The sequence below is a fragment of the Artibeus jamaicensis genome, unplaced genomic scaffold (genome assembly GCF_021234435.1).
Source record: "Artibeus jamaicensis isolate MK-2021 breed Jamaican fruit bat unplaced genomic scaffold, CSHL_Jam_final scaffold_1689, whole genome shotgun sequence".
Taxonomy (NCBI): Eukaryota; Metazoa; Chordata; class Mammalia; order Chiroptera; family Phyllostomidae; genus Artibeus; species Artibeus jamaicensis.
Window position 1 is genome coordinate 3,012,613 of NW_026522029.1, and position 20,764 is coordinate 3,033,376.

Below are 20,764 nucleotides of genomic sequence, written 5' to 3' on the forward strand. Positions count from 1 at the left end.
TCTGCGGTGGGTGAGGATGAAAGGGAACCACTGACTGGCTGACATCTGGCGGCCAGGAGTGGGCTGAGGCTGCGAATTCCATAGGCCGCCCATTGTTGCAGGGCGGCTGCTTTGGTCTTGTGACCGATCCACACACACGTATTTCTTTTTAAGGATTTTTTTTTTAATAAACAGTCTAGGACCAAGACAGACGGCTGTGGTTGATAAGGTTGGGAGGAAAATAGCGACTACTGTGTTTGGGTTATCACGTGTTAGCTCACAAAGAAAAGGGCTTTGTTCTGCATTGGTTTCTTTAGTCAATTAAATATTTAAATCTGCCATGAGGTCCCTGCTGTTTAAGTAGAGACACTTCAGATATATTTCATAGTCACATGTGTGGTTATTTAATTTAAGGGTCTCTCTTCTTTTTTCTTTCTTTCCTTTTCTTTCTTTCCTTTTCTTTCTTTCCTTTTCTTTCTTTCCTTTTCTTTCTTTCTTTCTTTCTTTCTTTCTTTCTTTCTTTCTTTCTTTCTTTCTTTCTTTCTTTCTTTCTTTCTTTCTTTCTTTCTTTCTTTCTTTCTTTCTCCTGCTTTCTCGCTCTATTCCTCTTTGCTCTCTGCTCTCCCTTTTCTCTCTCTTCTCTTTCCTTCATTCCTGCCTCTTCCCCATTTTTCTTCTTTGGCTCAATCTTTCTGTTCCTACTTCTTTTTCTTCCCTTTCTGTCCCCCCCCACCCCCTTGTCTATAAATGGAAAGTTATAAGTGAGGAAAAGAAAGGAAGGATGGGGAGGTCGTAGAAATTACGTGATTACGAAAGCAGCCTGTTTCTGTCCATGTGGGATGATTTGTGTTGCGAGCCCCGGGCACACGTGTGGGTTCCTGAACACTGTCAGCTTCCTGTAAAGCCTCAGAGGACACGCTGTCTTTGATTGAGTCCCCAGGGCCCGGAGTCTGGGCTGGGGTGGGACTTGGGGGTCCCAGGGAGATGGGCATTACTGGTGGAAGGCACATGTCCCTTGCCAGGGGTTTTGTGATGGAAAGAAAGAGGATGGTCAGAGATGAAGGCTTTTAGGTACAAGTAGAAACAAACAAAAATCCTGTTTGTATAAACCATCTGTCTAAAGCAGTTTGGTGTCTGCTACATCAAGAGCTAAGTCACCCAGAGGACGCTCATGAACTCCCCCAATTCCTGGCTGCTGAGGCTCCCTGAGCCCAGGAAGGGGTGGTACCCCTGTGGGCTTCAGTGCCTGCTAGGTGGCAGGCACAGCTCGGGGAGCCGGAGGCACAGAGATCTCAGTGGGTCTGACTTCCAGTAACTCACCGGGTGACACACATACTTGTAAATAAACTACTTAAATCAGTGAGAAAGCGCTCTCCTGGAGGTCTAGACTAAGCCAAGGGCTTTCCTAGCTGATTAACTTGGTGTTGGGAGGAGGCAGGCGGCCGGGGAGAGGAGGGGTGTCCTATAGAGAAGCCGATGTTCTCGTTATTCCTACAAGAAGGGCGGGAGTTGCCAAGTGCATGGGTGAGGGAAGGAGAAGAAGCAGATCCAGCAGAACAATAAATAGCACGTACAAAGGCACGTCCGGGAAACCGTCGGCAACTGGGTACGACCAGGTCAAAGCGGGAAGATTCAAGGGCACAGAAAAGCTGGGGGAAGATGGAGAGCAGTTGGGGAAGGGGGCTGTGCCTATAACCCATTGGAAGGAGTTTGAAACTTCCGCAAGCAATTGGCAGCTCCAGAAGGGTTGCGTTGAAACTTTACGAGGGTGGATGCATGAGACCACCACCGGGGAGACCGGGCTGGAAACCGTGGCAATAGTCTAGAAATAGGCAGTGAAGCCTGAGTGAGGGCAGAGGCCATGAAAACGAAAAGGAACAGCAGCTTCTAAAGATGTTACGGACACAGAACCTGCAGTTCCCGGTGCTACCTGGACGTGAAAATCGAGAAGTCTAAAATTAATCTAAAATGTTCTGGCTTATACGATTGAGTGAGAAGTGGTGTCATTCACTGAGGTAGGAAGTTGAGGAAGAAAAAGAATAGTTTAGAGGGAAAATTACTGAGCTGAGTTTGGGGCATGTTCATTGTCAGGTCTGGTAACTCCCAGGTGTACAGTTGAAGAAAAGGGACAGGGTTGAAATGACGATTAAAGCGTTGTCCACAGAGGGGAAGGAGGGGTGAAGGGGTCAGGGGAGAAGGGGCCGCAGGCAGAACGCATCGGGGTACAGAGCTGTTCTGGCCTGTTTCTCGCGCCCCATGTCTAACCCAACGGGAAGAACCGTCAGCTCTCCCTGCACAGTGCATCCTGGTTCACTTCTCTCCGCCTCCGTCACCGCCACCCTGGCCTAAGCCTCCCTCGTTCCTCACCTGGCCAAGCACTAACCTACCAGCTGGCCTCCTTGCTCCTATTGCCGCTCCCCTGCAGTCTGTTTCCTACACAACAGTCAGGCCATGGCATATGCAAGTTAAGTCCTGCCACTCTAATGCTCTGAGCCATCCAATGATTTCCTGTGACTCACGGCGCAAAACCCAAATTCTCACAAGACCCGAATGATTGGCCTTTGCCTGCCTTTCTGAACTCACCCTCCACCAGCCTCCCCTGGCTCTCTGCTCCTGCCGCAGCCAGGACCTTGTCTCCCCCACATGCCAGGGGGCTCCTGCCTCAGGGCCTTTGCACCTGCTTTCCTCTGAGCATGAAATGCTCTTCCCCCAGATCTTTCTGCCGTTTCAGTTTTTCCAACAGGTCTTCAAGTCTGACTTTCATCTCTTCGAACACAGTGAGCGTAGTTGCTCTGTGGGCTGTGTTGGACGCCACCAATATCCCAAGGTTTTGTGGGCCTATCTCAGTTTGCTATTGGTTCTCGCCCGTATTGTCCTATTTCCTGGTTGTATCTGACTGTGTACTGGAAATTTCATTTTGGAATCTTCTGGGGCTCGGGGTGATCAGCTTCTCTTCCTGGAAGGATTTTCATTTGCTTTGAAGGTACCTGGTGCTGCTCCCAGTCTGGAACCACTTTAACCCCAGTTCAAGGGTCACATGGCCCCCTGCCTTCTGAGACCACCCGAAGCCCGGCTGTTTTGCAGATACTTACTGCATCTCTGCAGACGTCCTCAGGGCAACAGGGCTCGGGGGATGCCCCCTCTTCTCTTGGCTCTCACCTGGTAATTCCTTGCCACTTTTACTCTATTTTTTTTTAAAAAAAGATTGCATTTATTTATTGTTAGAGAGAGAGGAGAAGGGAGGGTGAAAGGGAGGGAGGGAATCATTGCTGTGTGGTTGCCACTCGCACGGTCCCCCCACTGGGGTCCTGGCCTGCAACCCAGGCATGTTCCCTGACTGGAAATCAAACTGGCCACCTTTGGTTCACAGGCCAGCACTCAATCCACTGAGCCACACCAGCCAGGGCTACTTTTACTCTATTTTTAACATTACTTAAATTTTGTCCAGGTATTTTGGTTGACCATGGGAAAATGGGTCCAGAGTTCTCGGTCCGATAATACCAAAAGCAGCAGGGCTCCTCCCGCCATTTCTTCCTCATGCCTCATCCAGGCCTCTGTGCAAACGTCACTCCTCAGAGGAGCCGTTCACGACGGCCCCGTGGAAAACAGCCGCCTCCATCCCTGCTCTTCCGCCGAACCCATCTTCATGGCACTCGTCACCATCTGACATTTGGTGGCACATTTATTTGCCTACTGGTTTATTGTTTGCCTTCCCAGCTGGACTTTATTTACTCATTCATTCAACAACACAAACCAAATTTTTTTGAGCACATATTTTGTGCTAGGCCTTATGCTCGGCATAGGCGGACACTGGAGAACGAAGACCAGACTCTGGCCAGCGGAGACCTTCCGTGCTGATGGAGAAGACGGACAATAAACGGAACATACACACATAACTAAACCCCACAGGGACAGGAAGCTTGCCTGCTTTCTTCAGCGCCTCAGGGTGCAGAACAGTGCTTTATGTTCAGTTTTGTGAAGTATCTGTTGTTGTTTGTTTTCATTCTTGTCCTCGTGTTATTTTCCAGTATTATTTCATCCCTGGTGTTTCAACACTGCGGTTGGTTTGCTGCCTTTTCCCCTCTTAGGCACAGTAAGGGTTAAACAGACTTGTATGTCAGCTTGGAAATATAATCACCATTTATTATATTACTGTTATGGGGAAATATGTTCTGAGTTCCAAATAATTAACTTCCCAGTGAACTTTTGGAAACTGTCGGCCGGGCTCCTGTACATTCGGGCGAGCTCTGCCAGTGCCTTTGCACTCTTTTATGGAGAGAGGCGACGTGCCAGCCGCGTCCGGCCCTGGCCATCGCTGGGGTAGCAGATGTCTGAGACAGAGCGCCCTCCCGTCCAGAAGGCTCTGTTCTGCTCCACGCTTACGGGTGTTTGGGTTCTCAGAACACCAGATCTACGGTGACGTAACTTCCCCTGTGCGAGGACAGAAGCTCTGTGATCAAAGTGACACTTTTGTGCTTATTTTTATTTTATTTTAGTTTTTATTTTTACTTATTACCAGAGGGGCCCAGCCAAAGTCTGAAGAGCCCTCCACCTGGACACCAGCTTGGCTTCCCCAGGACGTTGAGGGAGGGGGGACATTGGGGACAGCCAGTCTAGCGGAGAAGTCACTCCAGCATGACAAGTGTGGCAGCCTGAGCCAAATGCTTGCCTACCCACAGGCTCTGGGTTACCTACGCTCCTCTTAACGAGGGCAGCAGGCACACGAGGGAAGAGCGCAGGCGGGGAGCCAGAGCCAGGCGCCAGGAGAAAGAGGTCTGAGGTTAAAAAAACAAATGAATCAGGATTTGCAGAGACCTGGGGAAAGAGGAACCGAGAGCAAGGGAGCACTTGGGGTTTGGGTAGGAAGGATGGGGGGCCTGTGGAGTGGAATATGGATGAAAAGTGAACTCTTTCAACTCTTTCGATCTGGGCGATGAGCTATGGAGTTGAGGGACCTGCCTATCAAAATCAGAAATGGACTCGGACAGCTGAGACGGGACGATGAATTTGTGAAAAGCCACCACGAGATTCTGAGCTGAAGGAGCCCGTCTGGTTCATTCTCACACCGATGTTTGGACAAAGCCTGGGAATCTGTGTTTTTCATGCTTCTGGAGTAATTCACGCACAGCCAATTTTGGGGCCTTCTGACCAGTCTAAAGAACTTTATTTGACAACAGGGGAAACTTGTGTCTAGACAAGTCAAAAGACACAGAGGTAGCGGAGCCTGGACTGAAAACGAGGATTTCTGGCTCCTGGTTCTCTGCCCCTGGGACTGTGTGAGATTCATGATTAGGGAAGAGAACAGTTAATGAGGACAGAACGCCGAGTACCAGGACCTTTCACCGTGAGGGCAGGTGCTCTTGTTACCCACTTCTTGGAACAGCGGGTGAGGGGGCGGAGCAACCTGACCAGCGCTGAGCACCAGGGACTGCGGATCTGGGACGCAAACCTGGACTTTCCTCTCCAGACCTGCTGTTCTCTGTAGACCCGGGAATAAGTGGGCGCATCTCTGGGGTTTCAGGGAAGGAGACTGTTGGCCGAATAGAATCAACTTCCCACTCTGGGACGAGCCAGTCTTCAGGGGCCCACGGGGGCAACTCTAGCCCCTTCTCCAACACTAGATGCCATGCCTCTGGTTCTTGGCACCCCCCCCCAGTAGGAAATGCCTTAGCGAGGACCAATCTACCCCCTTGCCACCCTGATCTCAAGATAAGATAGTCAACTCAGTTTGGTTTTCTTTTCTTTTTTTTTTTTTTTAGACAGATGGCATCCTATGTGAGCTATTCCTAGTCTTCAGCTTTGGGGATCCTCGCCTGTGTAGGAGGGTAATCACCAGGAAGAAATGTGCTATCTGGTGGATTGTTTAGCGGCTGCCTTGTGCAGTGGGGAGCTTTGCTCTTTCCACTTGGCATTTCAAAGTGCAGCCAAGCAATTAACATCCACGCTGGAGCACCAAGTGTCAGGCTGTCTTTACATAAAATGCCTTGCCCTCCATGTTCTTTCAACGGACAGAAGGCAACTCGGCGAACGCCCCTTTCCCCCGCATTTGTATCTTTATGTCACGGATGGTCTTATATTAGCCTTTGGTGACAGCTATGGTGGGTCTGGAGCCCTCCTGTATCTTAACCACAAACACGTGTGTGTGGCTCTTCCCCCCCAGGGTTTCCCTTGTTCTGAAACTCTAGCTTCCAATGGAAACAATTAGGAAGCGTTCGACGAAATCTGGCTTTCCTGCTTTTCTTGAAAAGTAAGAAAATCAGGCAACACTGGACCTTTGTTCCCAACAGTGACGCTTTGCAGAAGCTGGGAGTCAGCCAGGCTTCAGAAGGCTTCTGGGTTTAACTCCCTGGGGGAGAAAAGCAAGGGAGGAGTCTTCCATAACATCCCAAATATCCGCCTGACTCCAGGCTGATTCAGGAGAGGCTTCCATGTTCCAACGTAAGGTGTTGGGAAGCAAGCTACTGGTGTTCAGAACAGGCACCGGACACACTGGCTGACTGGGGACTCTGTCCCCTCCTCCCCTTTGAAGGCTCTCCCTCCCTCATGGCTTCCTCTGCCTGCAGATGACCCATCATGCCCCTGGTCAGCTCTCGCTGCACTTGTTTCTATGTGTGGCAGGCAGAGGCCTTCTTTTCATTGAATTTACTCTCCGTGCCTTAGACGTAGCATCATCCTTTGGATATCTTAGCTGGGTCACTGATGTGGCAATTAGAAAGGTGCTACCCTGGGAACCAGCCTGGGCTTGACAGATTATTTAGGAGGATGCCAGGGGTCTGGGAGATAGGAGGTGAGGTAGATGGAGAAGAAACTACTGAGAAGGAATAATGGAGTACAGGTTCAAGGACAAGAGGAAGTGGCCCAGGCAGAGGCCTGGGGAGTAAATGCTTGGGAAGTATGAGCTTAGAAAAGGGGTTGGGCAGTGTGGTGGGTCAGAGAGCTCCGAAGGAGACTTGGGTGGGTCTTCTGGAAGATTCCTTGACTCTCCTCTTTCTCGCCCCATCCATATCCAGTTGTCCAAAAGATGCCACTGAGTCTACTTTCAAAACGCACACTCCAGACTCCACACCTTTCTCACACCCGGCATCGTCGTCACCACCCGGTCCCAGCTGTGGTCACCTCTCACCACGACGACCACGGAAGCCTCCTTTCTCGTGCCCCTCCTCCCTCCTCCCTCCCACTGCTTTATCCTTTCTCTGCGGCCAAACTGCCGCCCTGGCCTGTGAGGTCCTGCAGGGTTGGACCTCTGTGACCCTTTTGAAAACATTCCTCCCTCTTCTCTCTCGGGCTCTTTCAGGCACGCCTTTCAGTTTCTGAGCCTGTTAAGGGGCTCTGCCCTTGGCGTTCCCTAACCTTGGAATGCTCTTCCTCAGGAAAGCCCCAAGGCTCCTGCCGTCCCTCTAATCAGCTCGATGCTCAAGTGTCACCGCCTGAGGCCTTCCCTGGCCACCACGCCTCCAACAGAGTCCTCCTCCACACCCCACCGGGGCATGCGCACTTTCCCCAGGTTATGATATACATGTATCTGTTTCCCCCTAGAATGGAAGCGCCAAGAGAGCAGAGACTTCTCTGGGCACATAGTAGAGGCTCAATAAATAAATAAAGGGGTCTAGGGGAGAGGGGAAGTGAGAGATGCCAAAGTCAGGGCTGCTTTGGGGGAAAGAGATGATATTCAGCACACAAGAGGAGATTTTCAGTACAATACTTGGCATATGTGATAAATATTTAATCCTATTCAATTTAATTCGAGTATTTATAGTGCAATTACTACATGCAGGTCACAATGCCAAGAGTTGTTTGCAATAAATGGCTATCTAAGGGCAGATCCTTAGGAATTTATAGCTAATGGAGAGGGGTGGGGGCGAGTGAGACCCTTTGGTTATTTTTAGATCCCTCATAGCATGTTCTTCATTGCCCTGCATGCTGGGAGTAATAATGCCTTTTTTTTTTTTAAGTGAATTATCAGTCTGTTTCTTCACTAAATGTTCTGTCATACTGTCCAGTAGGGTGAAAAAAGTCTTACAAACCCATAGTCCCTTTCTGAGCTTTGAACTCCAGCCCACCTCCCACCCCAACTGCTGTTTGGCCTTCTGCACTTGCACGCCCTTGGACATCTCAGACACAATCCGTCCAGCCTCATCCTGTGTATTCTGATCTCAGCCATGGAGGCTGAACTGTTTGTTCTGGCCCTTTCTCACCCTCAACCCCAGCAGCCTACCTCCCACATCCAGGGGACCCACTCACTCCTCTTCCTCCCCGTGCCACTTCTGTGGTCCTGGTCACCATCACTTTCTGTCTGGATTTTCAGCCACACTCCCGGACTCCTGCAGAACTCCCCTTCCATCCACCCTCCACAGCCAGGCCAGTGTGGTCTTCTTACAAATGGACATCTAAAAACAGTACTGTCTTATCCAAAAGGCCCCGGGCGAAATTCCAACCCCGTTAACACATCATACAAAGTCCTCCTGGTTCAGGCACTGAAATTCTTCTCTGCTCATTTCTTGCAATTTCTTGTAGCCTAGTTAGGACCCAATAGTGATTTCTGGTCCTCTAAGTGGGCCCCTCTCTCTTCCCTCTGTTCCAAGGCCTGTGCGTCCTCTCTCTCCTGGTGATTCCTGTTCCCTTGATGCTACCTAGTTATTATTTCCTCCGAGAAGCCTTCTGGGGCAACCAGCCTCCCCTGTTCCTCATGTCTGGACCCCCAACCCGGGGCCCATGTCCTTGCATGTGCTTCCTCAACACTGTTCTTTTCTTGCCACACCTGTTTTGTGGTCTCCCCACTGGACTTCAGGCTCCGGGAGGGCAGGCCTATCCTGCTGCACCCTCAACACCTGATGAAGGTGCTTGCCCAGCACCTGTGGGTGTCAGGCAAGTACTGAATGAATGAAAATGCACTCGCTTGGAGAGGGCTTCTGTAAAGAACACACGCACAGGGGCCCAGACTCCGGAGGACAGTATACTAATACTGTCCCGACCACCTACTGGGCTCGATTGTCCGCTGCCAATTGGAAAGACATCTCTCAATGCCAGAGACTTGTGAAAAGGAAAAGAAATGTTTATTTAATGCTGTACAGACTTAAAGCAGTGACCTAACATCTTCAGTAAAATATCAAAGTCCATTAGGATAACCACAGATGCCCACAGCACTCCCTTCTCCCCCTGCCCTAATTTGGGGTACCGTAACTCAGGAAAAGAGCACACGTCTGTGTTTCCAAGCCGCTGGCACCATCAGCTGTGTCACTTTCCAGGCAGGATCTCCAATTAATCCCAAGCCATGTGGCACCTTCTCACAGTCCACTGGCAAAAGTTTTTGTACCCGTTTTTCCAGGCAAAGTCTCTCCTGTTTCCCAGGCCATGTGGCCAAAGGGAGCACCCCAAAGCTGTGTGGGCCTCATCTACCAGAGCTTCAGGGGTCAGTACTCTGGCCAAACCACGTGGATCTCTTTTCTTCCACCAGAGCCAAGAGGGGGTCCTCACTCTGGCAAAGCCTTGTGGTTCTCTCTCCTTCACATGGCTGCTGTGTCTGGGTTTAAATCCCCATGCCAATCTTCCTCTCTACCCCCATTTCCAACTCCTCCCACAATCAGTTACACCTGATAGCATTCCTATATTATTCCAAGTTGGGCTGCCCTCATGAGTCTGGGCAGGTATGGCCCCATGTCCTGGAGCCAGTCTTCTCCAAGCTCCCACGCAGGTGCTGTAACTTGGGGGACCTGCCCCCCTAGTTCCATCTTGGGGGGAGAGACTTCTATCCCCCTGGCTCCAAGTCTGGCCACAGCTATTTAACATATCCAAGTGACTCACCAAAGGCTATAGATATGTTAAATGACCAGGCCATGGATTAGTTGCAAGTCTGTGGCTGTACAAAACATCCCTGCATGTTCCTGCTCCATGTGTCCCTTCCCCCAACTCACACCTGTGGGGGGAAGGGGTGAGGACATCTTATATGTCTTTCTAATATTTCCTAGACACCTTGAGTTCTGGACTCCATTCCAAATCCCTTTTTGGGGGCCCCTCTTGGCTGCACCCTGTATCACTTCCGCATAACATAATTACAGCTTCCATCTGCTGAGCCCTGAAGATGTGGCAGGCACCATTCTGTTTCACAAGTGATGTCATGGACATCTCACGTAACCCTATTAAGTAGCGGCTATTTCTCCATGTAACAGACGGGAAATTGAGGTAGAAAGAACATTCCACCCAGGTTAGTCTCGAGGAAGTAGAGGGGAGCCAAGAGTTAGAACCCAGGTGATTGCAGAGTCCAGTTCAGTCTCAACTTCTAGGAAATTCAGTCCCAGAGTGAAAGGCAATATGGGGTTCCGCTACGTGAACAGATTCAAGCCTTCTGTGAGGGCTTTGTTTTCGTGTCGCGGAGAGAGGACGCGCTCCTGTGCCGCCCTTCTTTAGGTCCATGGGTCTGTGGGGCTTTGGAAAGGGCCTGGGCATCTCGCCAGCAGCGAGAGGCTGCGTGTGAACCCTGGTTAACTTTGGGGGCTGCTGGCCCGCGCGCCAGATGCGTCCAGGTGCTCGGGTGGCCCTCCCCACCCGCAGGTGTGGCACCGGCGTGCCCCCCTCCCACGCCCAGGCCCCCGCCAGCCAAGTCCTGGCCAGGCCCCCAGCCCAGCCGCTCATCCCGGGGTCTGCGGGAAGGGGCGGGCCCGGGGGGCGGTGCCTGTGGCCCAGGCCGCGGCGCTAGCCCCGCGCTCTGCCCGCCGGGCGCAGCGGCCTGAGCTGGAGGGGGCGGGGACTCGGGAGGGGCCGAGCACCGCGGCTGGTGCCCTAGCGGGAGGGAGGAGGCGGCACGTCCCCTGAGGCGAGCTCCCGGCCCACGGATCCACAGTCGGAGGAAGGCGCTGAGGGAAAGGGCTGCGGCGAGGTAGGATCGGGGGAAGCTCGGCCGGCGCGGGGAGTGGCGACAGCGAGGGGAGCGGAGCCCCTGGAGGGCGCGGCGAGGGGTGGCGGCGGGCCGGGGTGCGCGCTGCGCTCGGGGTCGGCCCGAGACCCTCCCCTGGCCGGTCAGGCGCGCAGCGAGCTCGTCCCGGCAGCGGAACGCGGAGCCCCGGCTCCCTTCTGCCTCTGTCCCTTTTCTTTCCACTCAGCAAAAAATAAACACCCGGGAAGGTAAAACAATAGCGGGGCCACCTGGGACGCCGCGCGCGCCCAGCTCCCACGCCGGCGGTGGGGGCCAGAGCTGGGGGTGGAACCGGGAGTGGCGGCCCCAGCTCCGAGCCCCTTCCCGACCTGGCCCGCGGAGGGTGGGGCTGCCCGCGGCCGGCTCCCGGCCCCCAGGGAGGTGAAGGGAATTCCCAGGAGTGAGCACGCAATAGGCGAAAGTACGGCGGGAACCATCGGGCTTCCCACTGTCGCCCTGCTCTGGGCGGGGAAACTGAGGCGGAGAGGACGCGGCGACTTGCTCAAGGTCAGCGCGCAAAGGCAGACCCGGGCCCGGAGCGCGAGCCGGGGGCTCGGACCGGCACAGCCCTCTCGGCTCCGCGGTGGGGAGGCTGGCCTTTGACAAATCTCCGCCGTGTTTGTTTTAGGAATCTGCTGGCACCGTGGGACCGCCCCGGGCACCGGAACGCTGACCCCCGCGCCGCGCTGTCGCTTTGTTGGTGCCGGGCAGGTCCGGGGGCAGGCGGCTGCTCCGTGACCCGCCGTCATGGATGGAGACAGACTTTCTGACGGAGACACCCAAACGGGCGATGCCAGCCGCGGCGACCTGGCTGTCAGAGGTCGGGACAAAAGCTGCCCCGTTCCCTTCGGGGAATCCGAGTGAGGGAGAGTGCAGACCCTTCACCGGGGAGCCAAGGGCGTTTCTGTATAATCAGTGGGTGAAAGGATTTCCTCAGACTCCTTCCTCTTTTCCTTGAGGATTAATCCACCGCAGTCGACGATTCCAGTGGAAACCGCGAGACACGCGATGAGGCAGGAGCCTGGAGCGCCCGCAGGATTGTTCTGGACCCTTCCCCTGCAGAGGGGAGTTTAACGCGGCCCTCCCCGCCCGACCTCCCCCACCACCCCCTGCGGACCCCTCCTCAGCAGCCTAGTCTTGTTTTCTGAGTTAAGTTCTGTTTCCAAAACCGTCCCCTGGAGCTCTAAGTGGATTGCCAGAAATGAGAGATTAGATCCTGGGAGAGGAGAAAGCGCCCCTGCGCTGCGCCTTGTCTCCGCTGCCGACATGAAGTGCTTTCTCCCGCTGCTGGGCTGTCTGGCGGTGCTGGGTAAGTGGCGCTGCTCCCCGTGCGATCGATGGGAAAGTTTAACCTGCCGTTGGTTCCTGTAATTCCTTGTGGTTCTTCCCCATCCACACCCGGCTTCCGACACCCGGAGGCGGCCGGCGGGCGACACAGGTTGCTAATGGAGCACCAAGAGGCCCGTTTCTGACCCAGGAGGAAATGGTGGCATGTTGTCTGTTGTCTTTAAGGAGCATTTGCTGTCCTTCTTAAAGGACAAGTGTCTGTCCGAAGCCTTAGGGTGTGGTGGGAAACCCCATCTGCGTGCGGGTGGTGTGGGGGCCCCATGGGGACTGAGGGCTGGTCCTTGCAATTACAAATACCCAGCCGAGGGGCTTCACTTCTGTGGTGGTCCAGGAAATTCCTAGCCCGCTGCAGCAGCCTGGCTCCCACTCTGCTGGGAAGGTGGGTTTGTTGACAATGGTGCTGCTTTTTCTGGAGGGAGGTGGATGTAGTTGAAAAAGAGGTTGAAGGGGTGCTTTTGTCCTGCCTAAGTAGTTTGGATGGGAAAAGTGTCTTTTAAAAGATTTTATTTATTTTTAGAGAGAGGGGAAGGGAGGGAAAAGAGGGGGAGAGAAACATCGATGTGAGAGAGAAGCATTGTGAGAGAGAAGCATTGGTTAGTTGCCTGTGACGGCCCCAGCCGGGGACCTAGCCTGCTACCCAGGCATGCACCCTGCCTGGGAATCGAACCGCTGATCTTATGGTTTGGTGATGTCACCAAGTCACACCAGTCAGGGCTGGATAGAAAAAATGTTTGAAGTCGCTGGTGGTGTGTCCCCTCGCCACGGAAGCTTGGGTCGTTGCTCTGGTAGAAGGGCAGCTGGAGGAATCGAAGCTGCCTGGTGGGAGGTGTAGGAGGGTTGGTGTTCACGCCCCCGCAGAAGGTCAGCGTGCTCAGAGCTGGATGAAGAAACTGGCCCTGAGAGACAAACCCCTGCCACCTCCCTTCAGGATTCTCTTCCCTGGGAAGAGCTCCCTTTTTTGCCTAACGCTTGCCCATTCTCAGATCCAAAGCTGCTTCCCAGGCCATCGAGCTCTGTCTTAGGTGTGGTATGTTAGGTGTGTCCTTCACTGGGTCTAGGAGAAGCTCCCTGGCAGGGTGTCTCCCCGCATCGCCTCAGACCGCACGGTGAGCACGCCTCCTGCCCCCTGTGTGGCGGGGCCCCTGCATTCAGGACAGGCCGTCACCGCTGCCCTTGGTCTTCACCTCTCCACATCCAGCTGTCTGTATTTATTCGTGACCCGCTGGCCCTGGAGGTTGCTTTCAGGCACTGCCTGCGCCCTTGCGGGAGTTTGCAGACGGGTAGAAAGGGAATGGACTCTGCAGTTCCAGCACCCAGGTTCCAGTCTCAACCCCATGGGGACTGGCACCTGAATCTCAGGAAATGGGTGATGCCTCCCAGGGCTGCCTCGACTGTGCGTGAACGGCTGTGAGGGGTTCTGAACATCCCGGCCGCTTTGAAAAATGTCCGAACAGGTAATAAATGTGTTTAGTCAGTGGTTCTCAGACTTAGGTGCACGTTGGAACCCCTGGGGGAGCTTTCAAAAATACAGGTGGCAAACCAGATCCTCTGGGAGGCAGACCCAGGCACCGGTCTTTCAGCTCCCCTAGGTCATTACCGTGTGTAGCTGAGTTAAGGGACCAGCCCTCCCACTCCCAGCACCCGGTGCACCCGGTGCATCTGCCCAGGAATGGGCCAGGATGGCATCCCCATGTCTCTGCGTGAGTCTGCGTCTGCTGCGCCCTCAGGCAGAATCCGGAGGGCAGGAGGCTCTCTGTTCGCCAGTCCCAAATATCCTTTTGGTATTGGTTATAATGTATTTGCCATTCATTTAGTGTCTGGGTTTAAATCAGTAATTAGTGGTTCGTGTGGATTCAAGAAGACAAACAAGAAAAGCCCTCGGGGGAGGTTTGGGTGTGGGGTATGGGAGAGAGGGTGGGGCCCGAGTTAGAAGGACCCTCTGATGGGACAGTGAGGAAAGGTGACATTGGTGCCTTTTGTTCCTTCTGGCTGCGGGCTGGCCGCTCCGCTGGGCCCCTCTGTGCAGTGGAAGCTGGGCCTGGCGCCGGCACCGTTGTCTTCCCCTCGCTCCCAGCCTCCGGTACAAACAGGTGCTGAGGGGGAAAATGAGTGTCAAGGGGGACGGTGGGGACAGGCCAGACGAGGGGAGAGTGGGGAGGTTTGGAGCTGTGGACAAGGACGCTGAGCCTTGGCCCGTTTTTTGAGCCGCACTGGGGAAGTGCCCCCTCTCTCACCTCTCTGTGACCCTCCGCACGGCGGGGCCGCGGGCAGGGCTGCTGCGGTGCTGACCTCGGAGCACAGAAGGTGTTCTGGGGAGACGGAAACCCTGTGGGGTCTCATTTCCTGCCTGAGTCTGGTGTGGTTGGAGTCACATGGCAGCATTCTTGCTGTGCAATGCAAATTAATGTGTAATGCAAATTTAAAACAGCCCAAAATCTCAAGGTTTTATGCCCATGTGAGTCACACCCCTGGAGTAAAAAAAAAATTTTTTTTTTAAGTTGGATGAGGCTGAGTGCTCTGCAAAGTGAGAGTTCTGGGAGCAGCTGGCCTCCAGGACCAGGAAGGGCCCCTGCAGTTAGAAAACCCCGTGCCTGTCTGTGAAGGGAACGGGGGTTCAGGGCAAGTCTCCCAGGTACTCGCGGCTCCTTCGACATCCGCAGGCTTGTGCTTCCTGCGCCCACCCTTTGCGGTGCCCGGGTTGGGTTTCTCCTTTCCTCCCTCTCCAGGGACTGATCCCTGCCCTCTCCATCACTGTGCTGTTTCTTCCTGTTGCAGCTCTGTGTCCCCCACCCAACCAGGGAGCCATCGGCTGCCACTGCCACCCTTGTTCCAATTCTAAAGCCTGGACCTGGTCGAATCAGGAGGAGGACCGCAAAGTTCCACTACTGAGAGTGGGTGGAGCCGGGGGGGGTGCAGAAGATGAGAGAGAGAGAGAGAGAGAGAAAGAGCATGAACATGAGAGCAGGGGCTGGAGTGAATGTAGTGTAAGGAGGAAAAAGAGGGAATGAGAAGGACAGGCGGCTGTGCCTGGGAGCAGCCTGCGTGAGTGACAGTGACAGGGGAGGTGACAGCTATGTGGGAGAGACAGACTAGGATCTGTGTCTGAGGGACAGGAAGGGAACCATCAAGAAAGATGAATGTGGTCTTCAGGCATGTGAAGCAGACTTCGATTTCCCATCGGGAAGAGTTATGCCTCCCGGATCAATGCGGACGCTGCCCACAGGGAGAGAGGGAGCTTTGAGAGTGCGAGCAGAGGGACGTGGAGGCCGTCGGGAAGACGCAGGCGAGCATCTGGAGGGCTGACGTCCTGCGCGCGTTCTTAGAATGTCACTGGGAGAGCGGGAAGGCTGTTTCAGTCGGGTGGGACTCGGGGAGCGGTCCCTTCCTTCCCGGTTCGCTAGGGAAGCATTCTGAGGGGAGAGGCCAGAGACGGACAGGAGCTTCGACGTCCGGTGGGTGAGCCTGGACACAGGACCCAGGCGACCAAAGGCAGAGACGAAGGGGGGAGGCAGAGAGAGGAGCCGCCGGAGGTGGGTCAGGGTTGTTGGGGAAGGCTTCTGAAGGGACGGATGAGGAGAGTGCCTTACAGGTGAACAAGCACCCTGTCCCAACAGTTGGCCCAGCGGTAGTGCACTTCCCTTCCCTTCCACGGGGTCCTTTTGACAAGGGGGCCTTTTGACAAGGGGGCCGGGAAGGGCACTCCTGTCCGGAGCACGGGAGTGGCTGGGATGCCTTTCCACTGTGCGAGGCATTGAGCCACCCTGGGCGCCCAGGGCGCAGTGGAGATGTCTCAGTTTCCAACACGTTTCACTGCAGCAAGAGAAGAACAGTAGTCACATCACCTCCCCTAACTCTGGCCCTTACTGTGAAGCGAGCTCTGTCTCACTGAGTCCTCAGAACAGCTTTGCTGGGTAGATTCCTCACAGCAGCACCATTTTTTACAGACCGGGACGCGGAGGTCCAGGGAGGCTGTTGTCCCAGCTGGACCTGGTGCTCCACAAGGGGATGGACCCAGGCCCTTTCTGTCTTGCTCCTCGTGTGTGGCCTCCGTTCCCAAGGTCATCTCATGTCCAAGTTGGCTGTGATAGGAAAAGGGTGGGTAAGGGGCAGCCCTCTTAATTTAAGGACACTTCTTGGAAGTTGTGCATATCACTTCTGCTTACATCCCCATTGGCTAGAACATGGTCACATGACCATGCTTTGCTGTGAGGGAGGCTGGGAAACAGTATCCGTAATTCACAGCGTCCATGTGCTGAGCTAAAATGTAGGGGCTCTGTTACCGTAGAGCAAGGAGAGAACAGATGGTTCGTGGCAGAGTCCCAGAGCTAGCCAGTGGCAGAGCAGGCTTTTGAAGCAAGGACCTGTTGGGTCCAAATTCAGTGTTCTTCATCCCACAGGCTGCCCCTCTGCGAGTGTGACCCCAGCCCCCAGGCTCTGAGAACAAGAGACATGAGCTACACGGGCCAACAGCTGTCACGGGGGAGGCGGAGTAGGTCAGCACATACCTAGTCAGCCACTGAGCGCAGTGGGTGCAGCCGCAGTACCCTGTGTGCCGGGCACCGCTGGGCCTTCGGGCGGCAGGACCGTTGCTGTAGAGTCGAGAGGAGAGGGACCGTCTCTGTCGTGCTCACCACTGTGGCCCCCGAACTCAGCCGTGGGCCCGCCGCAGGGTCGGGAGGTGATCAATCACGTTTTTGTTGAGAGGGTGGGTTCAGAAGGTCCCTGTTGCTTCTCTGTCACCTCCCTCATTCGCGGTGGGAGATTCAGGGCTCCGAGAGTTTACGTCATTTTGCTCAAAGGGGAAGAACTAGAATCTGTCAGAGCCTGGATTTGAATCCGAGTTTTTCCGGCTCTAGCGCTCTTGCCTTTGCTTCACCAGACGGGGTTCTGAGCCTTTTCTGGGCCGTGGATCCTCTGGTGAGGCCTCTGGACCCCTTCTCAGGGTAACATTTTACAAAGCGTAATGAATATACACAGGATAACAAAGGAAATCAATTACCCTGAAATGCGTCATCAAAATAGTTTTAAAAACATGGTATAGCATTAAATAACAAGGTCTAGCAAACATCATGATTTTGACTTGGTGAAGGGGGAGGGTGCTACTCTGAGGTGTCTGCGTCAACTGCGGTGTGATGTGAAAGAATGTTTGTCACCTGTCGTGACCAATCACAGGTCCTGGAGACTTGATCATGACGCTTGCTTTCAGCCATTACCAAAGGAACTATGAACATTCACTGATAGGTTAGTGGAGATGAAGACGTAGCCCCCCCCCACCCCCTGCAACTCAAGTTCACAAAGGTCCTGAATTCTGTCCCCTCACGGCTCCCTGATTCATGTTTTTGGGTTTCTCTGGGAGCGCCTTGTGCACCAGGACTGGACGCCTGTTTCCTTGCTGTGTCAAAGTGAGCACAGCTATCCCTCATAAAGGGTTGGCTTTCACTTTAAGGAAATTCAGGGCACCTGTGTGTGAATTCCCCCTGATTTTCAAAGACTTAAGTGGTTGCATCAAAATCAAGCTCATATTTGTAGGAAATCATGTTGCCCAATTCCCTCATCAAGAGCCCGTGTTGAAATGGGCCGCGGCGGCAGGCACGGCACAAAACCACGGCAGTGGGCCTCCCTGAACTGGAGTCCTCAGTTAAGTCGGGTTTTGTGTTTATGTTTGAACTCTGCTTTCGGAAAGTCTAAACTCACGAGATGCGGTAGCAAGGATTCATTCTGGAAATTACCTTCCAGGCCACTGGCAGCCCAGCGCTGAACAAGCCTCAGGGCCCTGCAAGGTCCCGAAGCAAAGATTAAATTATATGGACTCTGCCCGGGCTGCTAAGTGGTCACGTGTACTTTAGAAAGCTTTCTAATGGGCTTTGTAATGACAAGAGTCGAAGCAAAGTTCCTGCCTAGCCCTCTTTTCACCCTCTAATTAAATTCACTCAAATTCTCTATCCCCATCACCCAGGTGTCCCAGGCTCTGCAGGACACAGCCCTGCCCTGCCCTCCAGGAGATGATAATCTAAGGCCAGAGGTAAAGCAGATGGTGGATCCCCTTGCAAACAAATGGCCAGGAAGACATTGGTGTTTTGTCCGTCCGAGGACGGGCTTTGGTGAGAGGAGGCGAGACAAGTGCGTTCTTGTTTTCAGTGGGAGGAGTGAGGCAGTGCCGTGCCCAGGAGAGGGCTGAGGCTGGCCGAGGTCTGAGCGCTCGACCTGGAAAGGCATTCCAGAACAGCTGGAATGTTCGTCATTCCTTAAGAAGTGGAAGAGTGAGGTCCTGGCAGAACTGTGGGCTGGCAGACACCCTGGGCTGCTGGGGCTTCACAAGGCTGGGGGAGCCCCGGCTTGGCGGGCCAGAGCCCTAAAGGGGTTGTGTAGTCCGAACTGGGGAAGTTGTTTGGTGTGAGGTCTGGGTATTTGGGGCAGAGACAGATGCAAAGTACCAGAGAGCTCTAAGTGGGTGTCCTGGAGGAGCAATGGGAGGAGTGGCCAGGGAAGGCAGGAGGCCTTCCTGGAGGTGGCAGGCCCAGGGTGAGCGTGAAGGGACCAGCACCTGTTCTTGTATCAGAGGATGAGTTTTTATGTTTCCATTAAAAAATCATCTGGGCAAAGACACTGTAACAAAACTCTGAACCCAGAGACATTGTTGTCCTGTCTTCTAGTGGCACCCTCCTCCCCTGAACTCACAGGTCCCCAGGCCTCCCCTTCACTAAGACCAGGACAGAAATCTGATACGGGTTGTGTGCCTTTTTCCCCATTCCGAGGCTAGATGGAGTGGAGGATGGTCAGGATAGCCTTGAATCGGTGTTACTTTCGTGTATTTAATTCCGTGCTTGTTTCTAACGCCCATCTTCCTCGATCTGGGAGTGCAGCCTGCTCCTCCCTTGGGTGGTGACTGTGAGAACACTGTCTGTACCCTCAGCAGGGCGCTGGTCCCCCTGTGGTATGTTGCTGACAGAGCCTTGTCATGAGGGGGAGGCTTTATTTGCCCCCTTCCCCCTGGAGCCCCAGGCATTTGCATCTTCTGTCTCCCTGACAGACTGACAGACTGACAGACAGACATTTGTTAAATAGTATCAACCTGCTTTTTCTGTGAGTGTGATCACTCATACTTGGATAATCCAGCTCTGAAGCCATTAGTCTGGTGCCCAGGGTTGCTGATGAGCAGGGGTCACACAAGCTGACCTTGCAGGAACCTTAGCCCCGTATCTCAGGGGTTAGGGGAGGTGGTGTCCTTGTTGGGTGGTTTTGAAATCTAGGGCTGCCCACTTCCCAACGCCAAGCGTTGCTCTGAGAGCTTAGGCAGCTAGGTCGTTGTTTGCTTCCACACGGGAACAGGCCCTGCGGGTCATTTGCCGTGCGAGAGAGTTGAAGACTCTCCCTGAATGTGACCAGTGTGCCGGTACCGGGAGCAGTGACAGGCCACTCGCACTTGAAGGTGCTGCCCGGGCTCGCTGGGGTGCGTGCAGCGTGCTTATCCAGGAATTGGTTGCATGGTGACCTTGACTGACTTTCAGGGGGAAGCAGAAGGGGAGACCTGGAGCTGAGTCTCCGTTCATCACCTTTCATCGCTGCAGGGCCTGCCTGTGGCACAACCCACTCCCTTGTTTTCCATTTGTTTTTTGGAGAGAATGAGATTTCACCGCCTCTTAGGTGTAACTTGCCCCTCCCCCCACCAGGAAACCTTTATTTCTCACTGAAGATTTGATTTGATTAAGTCATAATTTAAAACAGAAGATAAAGGGCTTCATTAGGGTAAACATATATAAAAGTAAGGTAGTGAGTGATTGGTTTCAATTTCACAAGACGACTTATATTTATTTGCTTTATTTTTTTAAATTTTTTTTTGCCAGCAATAACAGGTGAGTATTGTTCCATTGTAAAAAAAAAAATGCAAACAGCGCAGACAGGAAGCAAAATGTGCCAGTTCTCCTGCCTACCCCGTGCCCCTTCGTGAACCTGACATATATTCTTTACGGTTTTGGTACGGTCTGCCAGACCTTACCTGTTAGTTCTGCATCTGCTCACGGAAACACAGGCACTTCTCCGACATGAATGGAACCATGCAGAATATACTGCTCAACGACTTGATTTTAAAGGGATGATTTACTTCCCTGTTTTTCAGGCTTAATTTTGTGGCCATATCAGAGCTGATTTGGTTATTTTATAGCTAGTTGAAACTGTAATTTGTGAAATCAATGGGGAGTAGTGAGCCTCATTCAATAGCTATATAACGGAATAATTTTTGTCTGACTTTATCAAGAGCAAAAGTCATCATAAAAACACTATCCTTAAATTTTAATGTATTTTAGGAAAATAATTGACTTGTTTATTCCAAATATTTTCTCCAAAAACACAGATTTAACAAATTAAGCACACACATACTGTATTGACTATTTTAGCTATAATCTTGAAACTACGCTGAATGGAAAGGAAGCCTGTTAAAAACTCGTTAAGAGGATGACCATGAACGCCGGGTTTTGTGTCTAATTCAATCAGGTGCTCTCATTCATAGACCGAATCAGAAAGGAGGGATGG

General features: G+C 53.2%; 1 protein-coding gene across 5 annotated transcripts in view; it reads left to right on the forward strand.

The window, feature by feature from the left end:
* The first annotated feature begins 10,758 nt into the window (after nt 1-10,758).
* Nucleotides 10,759-20,764, forward strand: part of IGSF3 (immunoglobulin superfamily member 3) — a 94,170-nt gene continuing 84,164 nt past the window's right edge. For 4 of the 5 annotated variants that reach the window (XR_005081094.2, XM_037135101.2, XM_037135102.2 and 1 more), the window contains exons 1-2: nt 10,759-10,852; nt 11,517-12,197. Coding sequence is in view for 4 of the 5 variants with exons in the window: in XM_037135101.2 (XP_036990996.2) it covers nt 12,155-12,197 (43 nt within the window). In the remaining variant the exon portion in view is untranslated. Of the gene's footprint in view, nt 10,853-11,275; nt 11,396-11,516; nt 12,198-20,764 lie in introns of those variants that run through there. The other variant, XM_053656068.1, reaches the window with a different exon arrangement.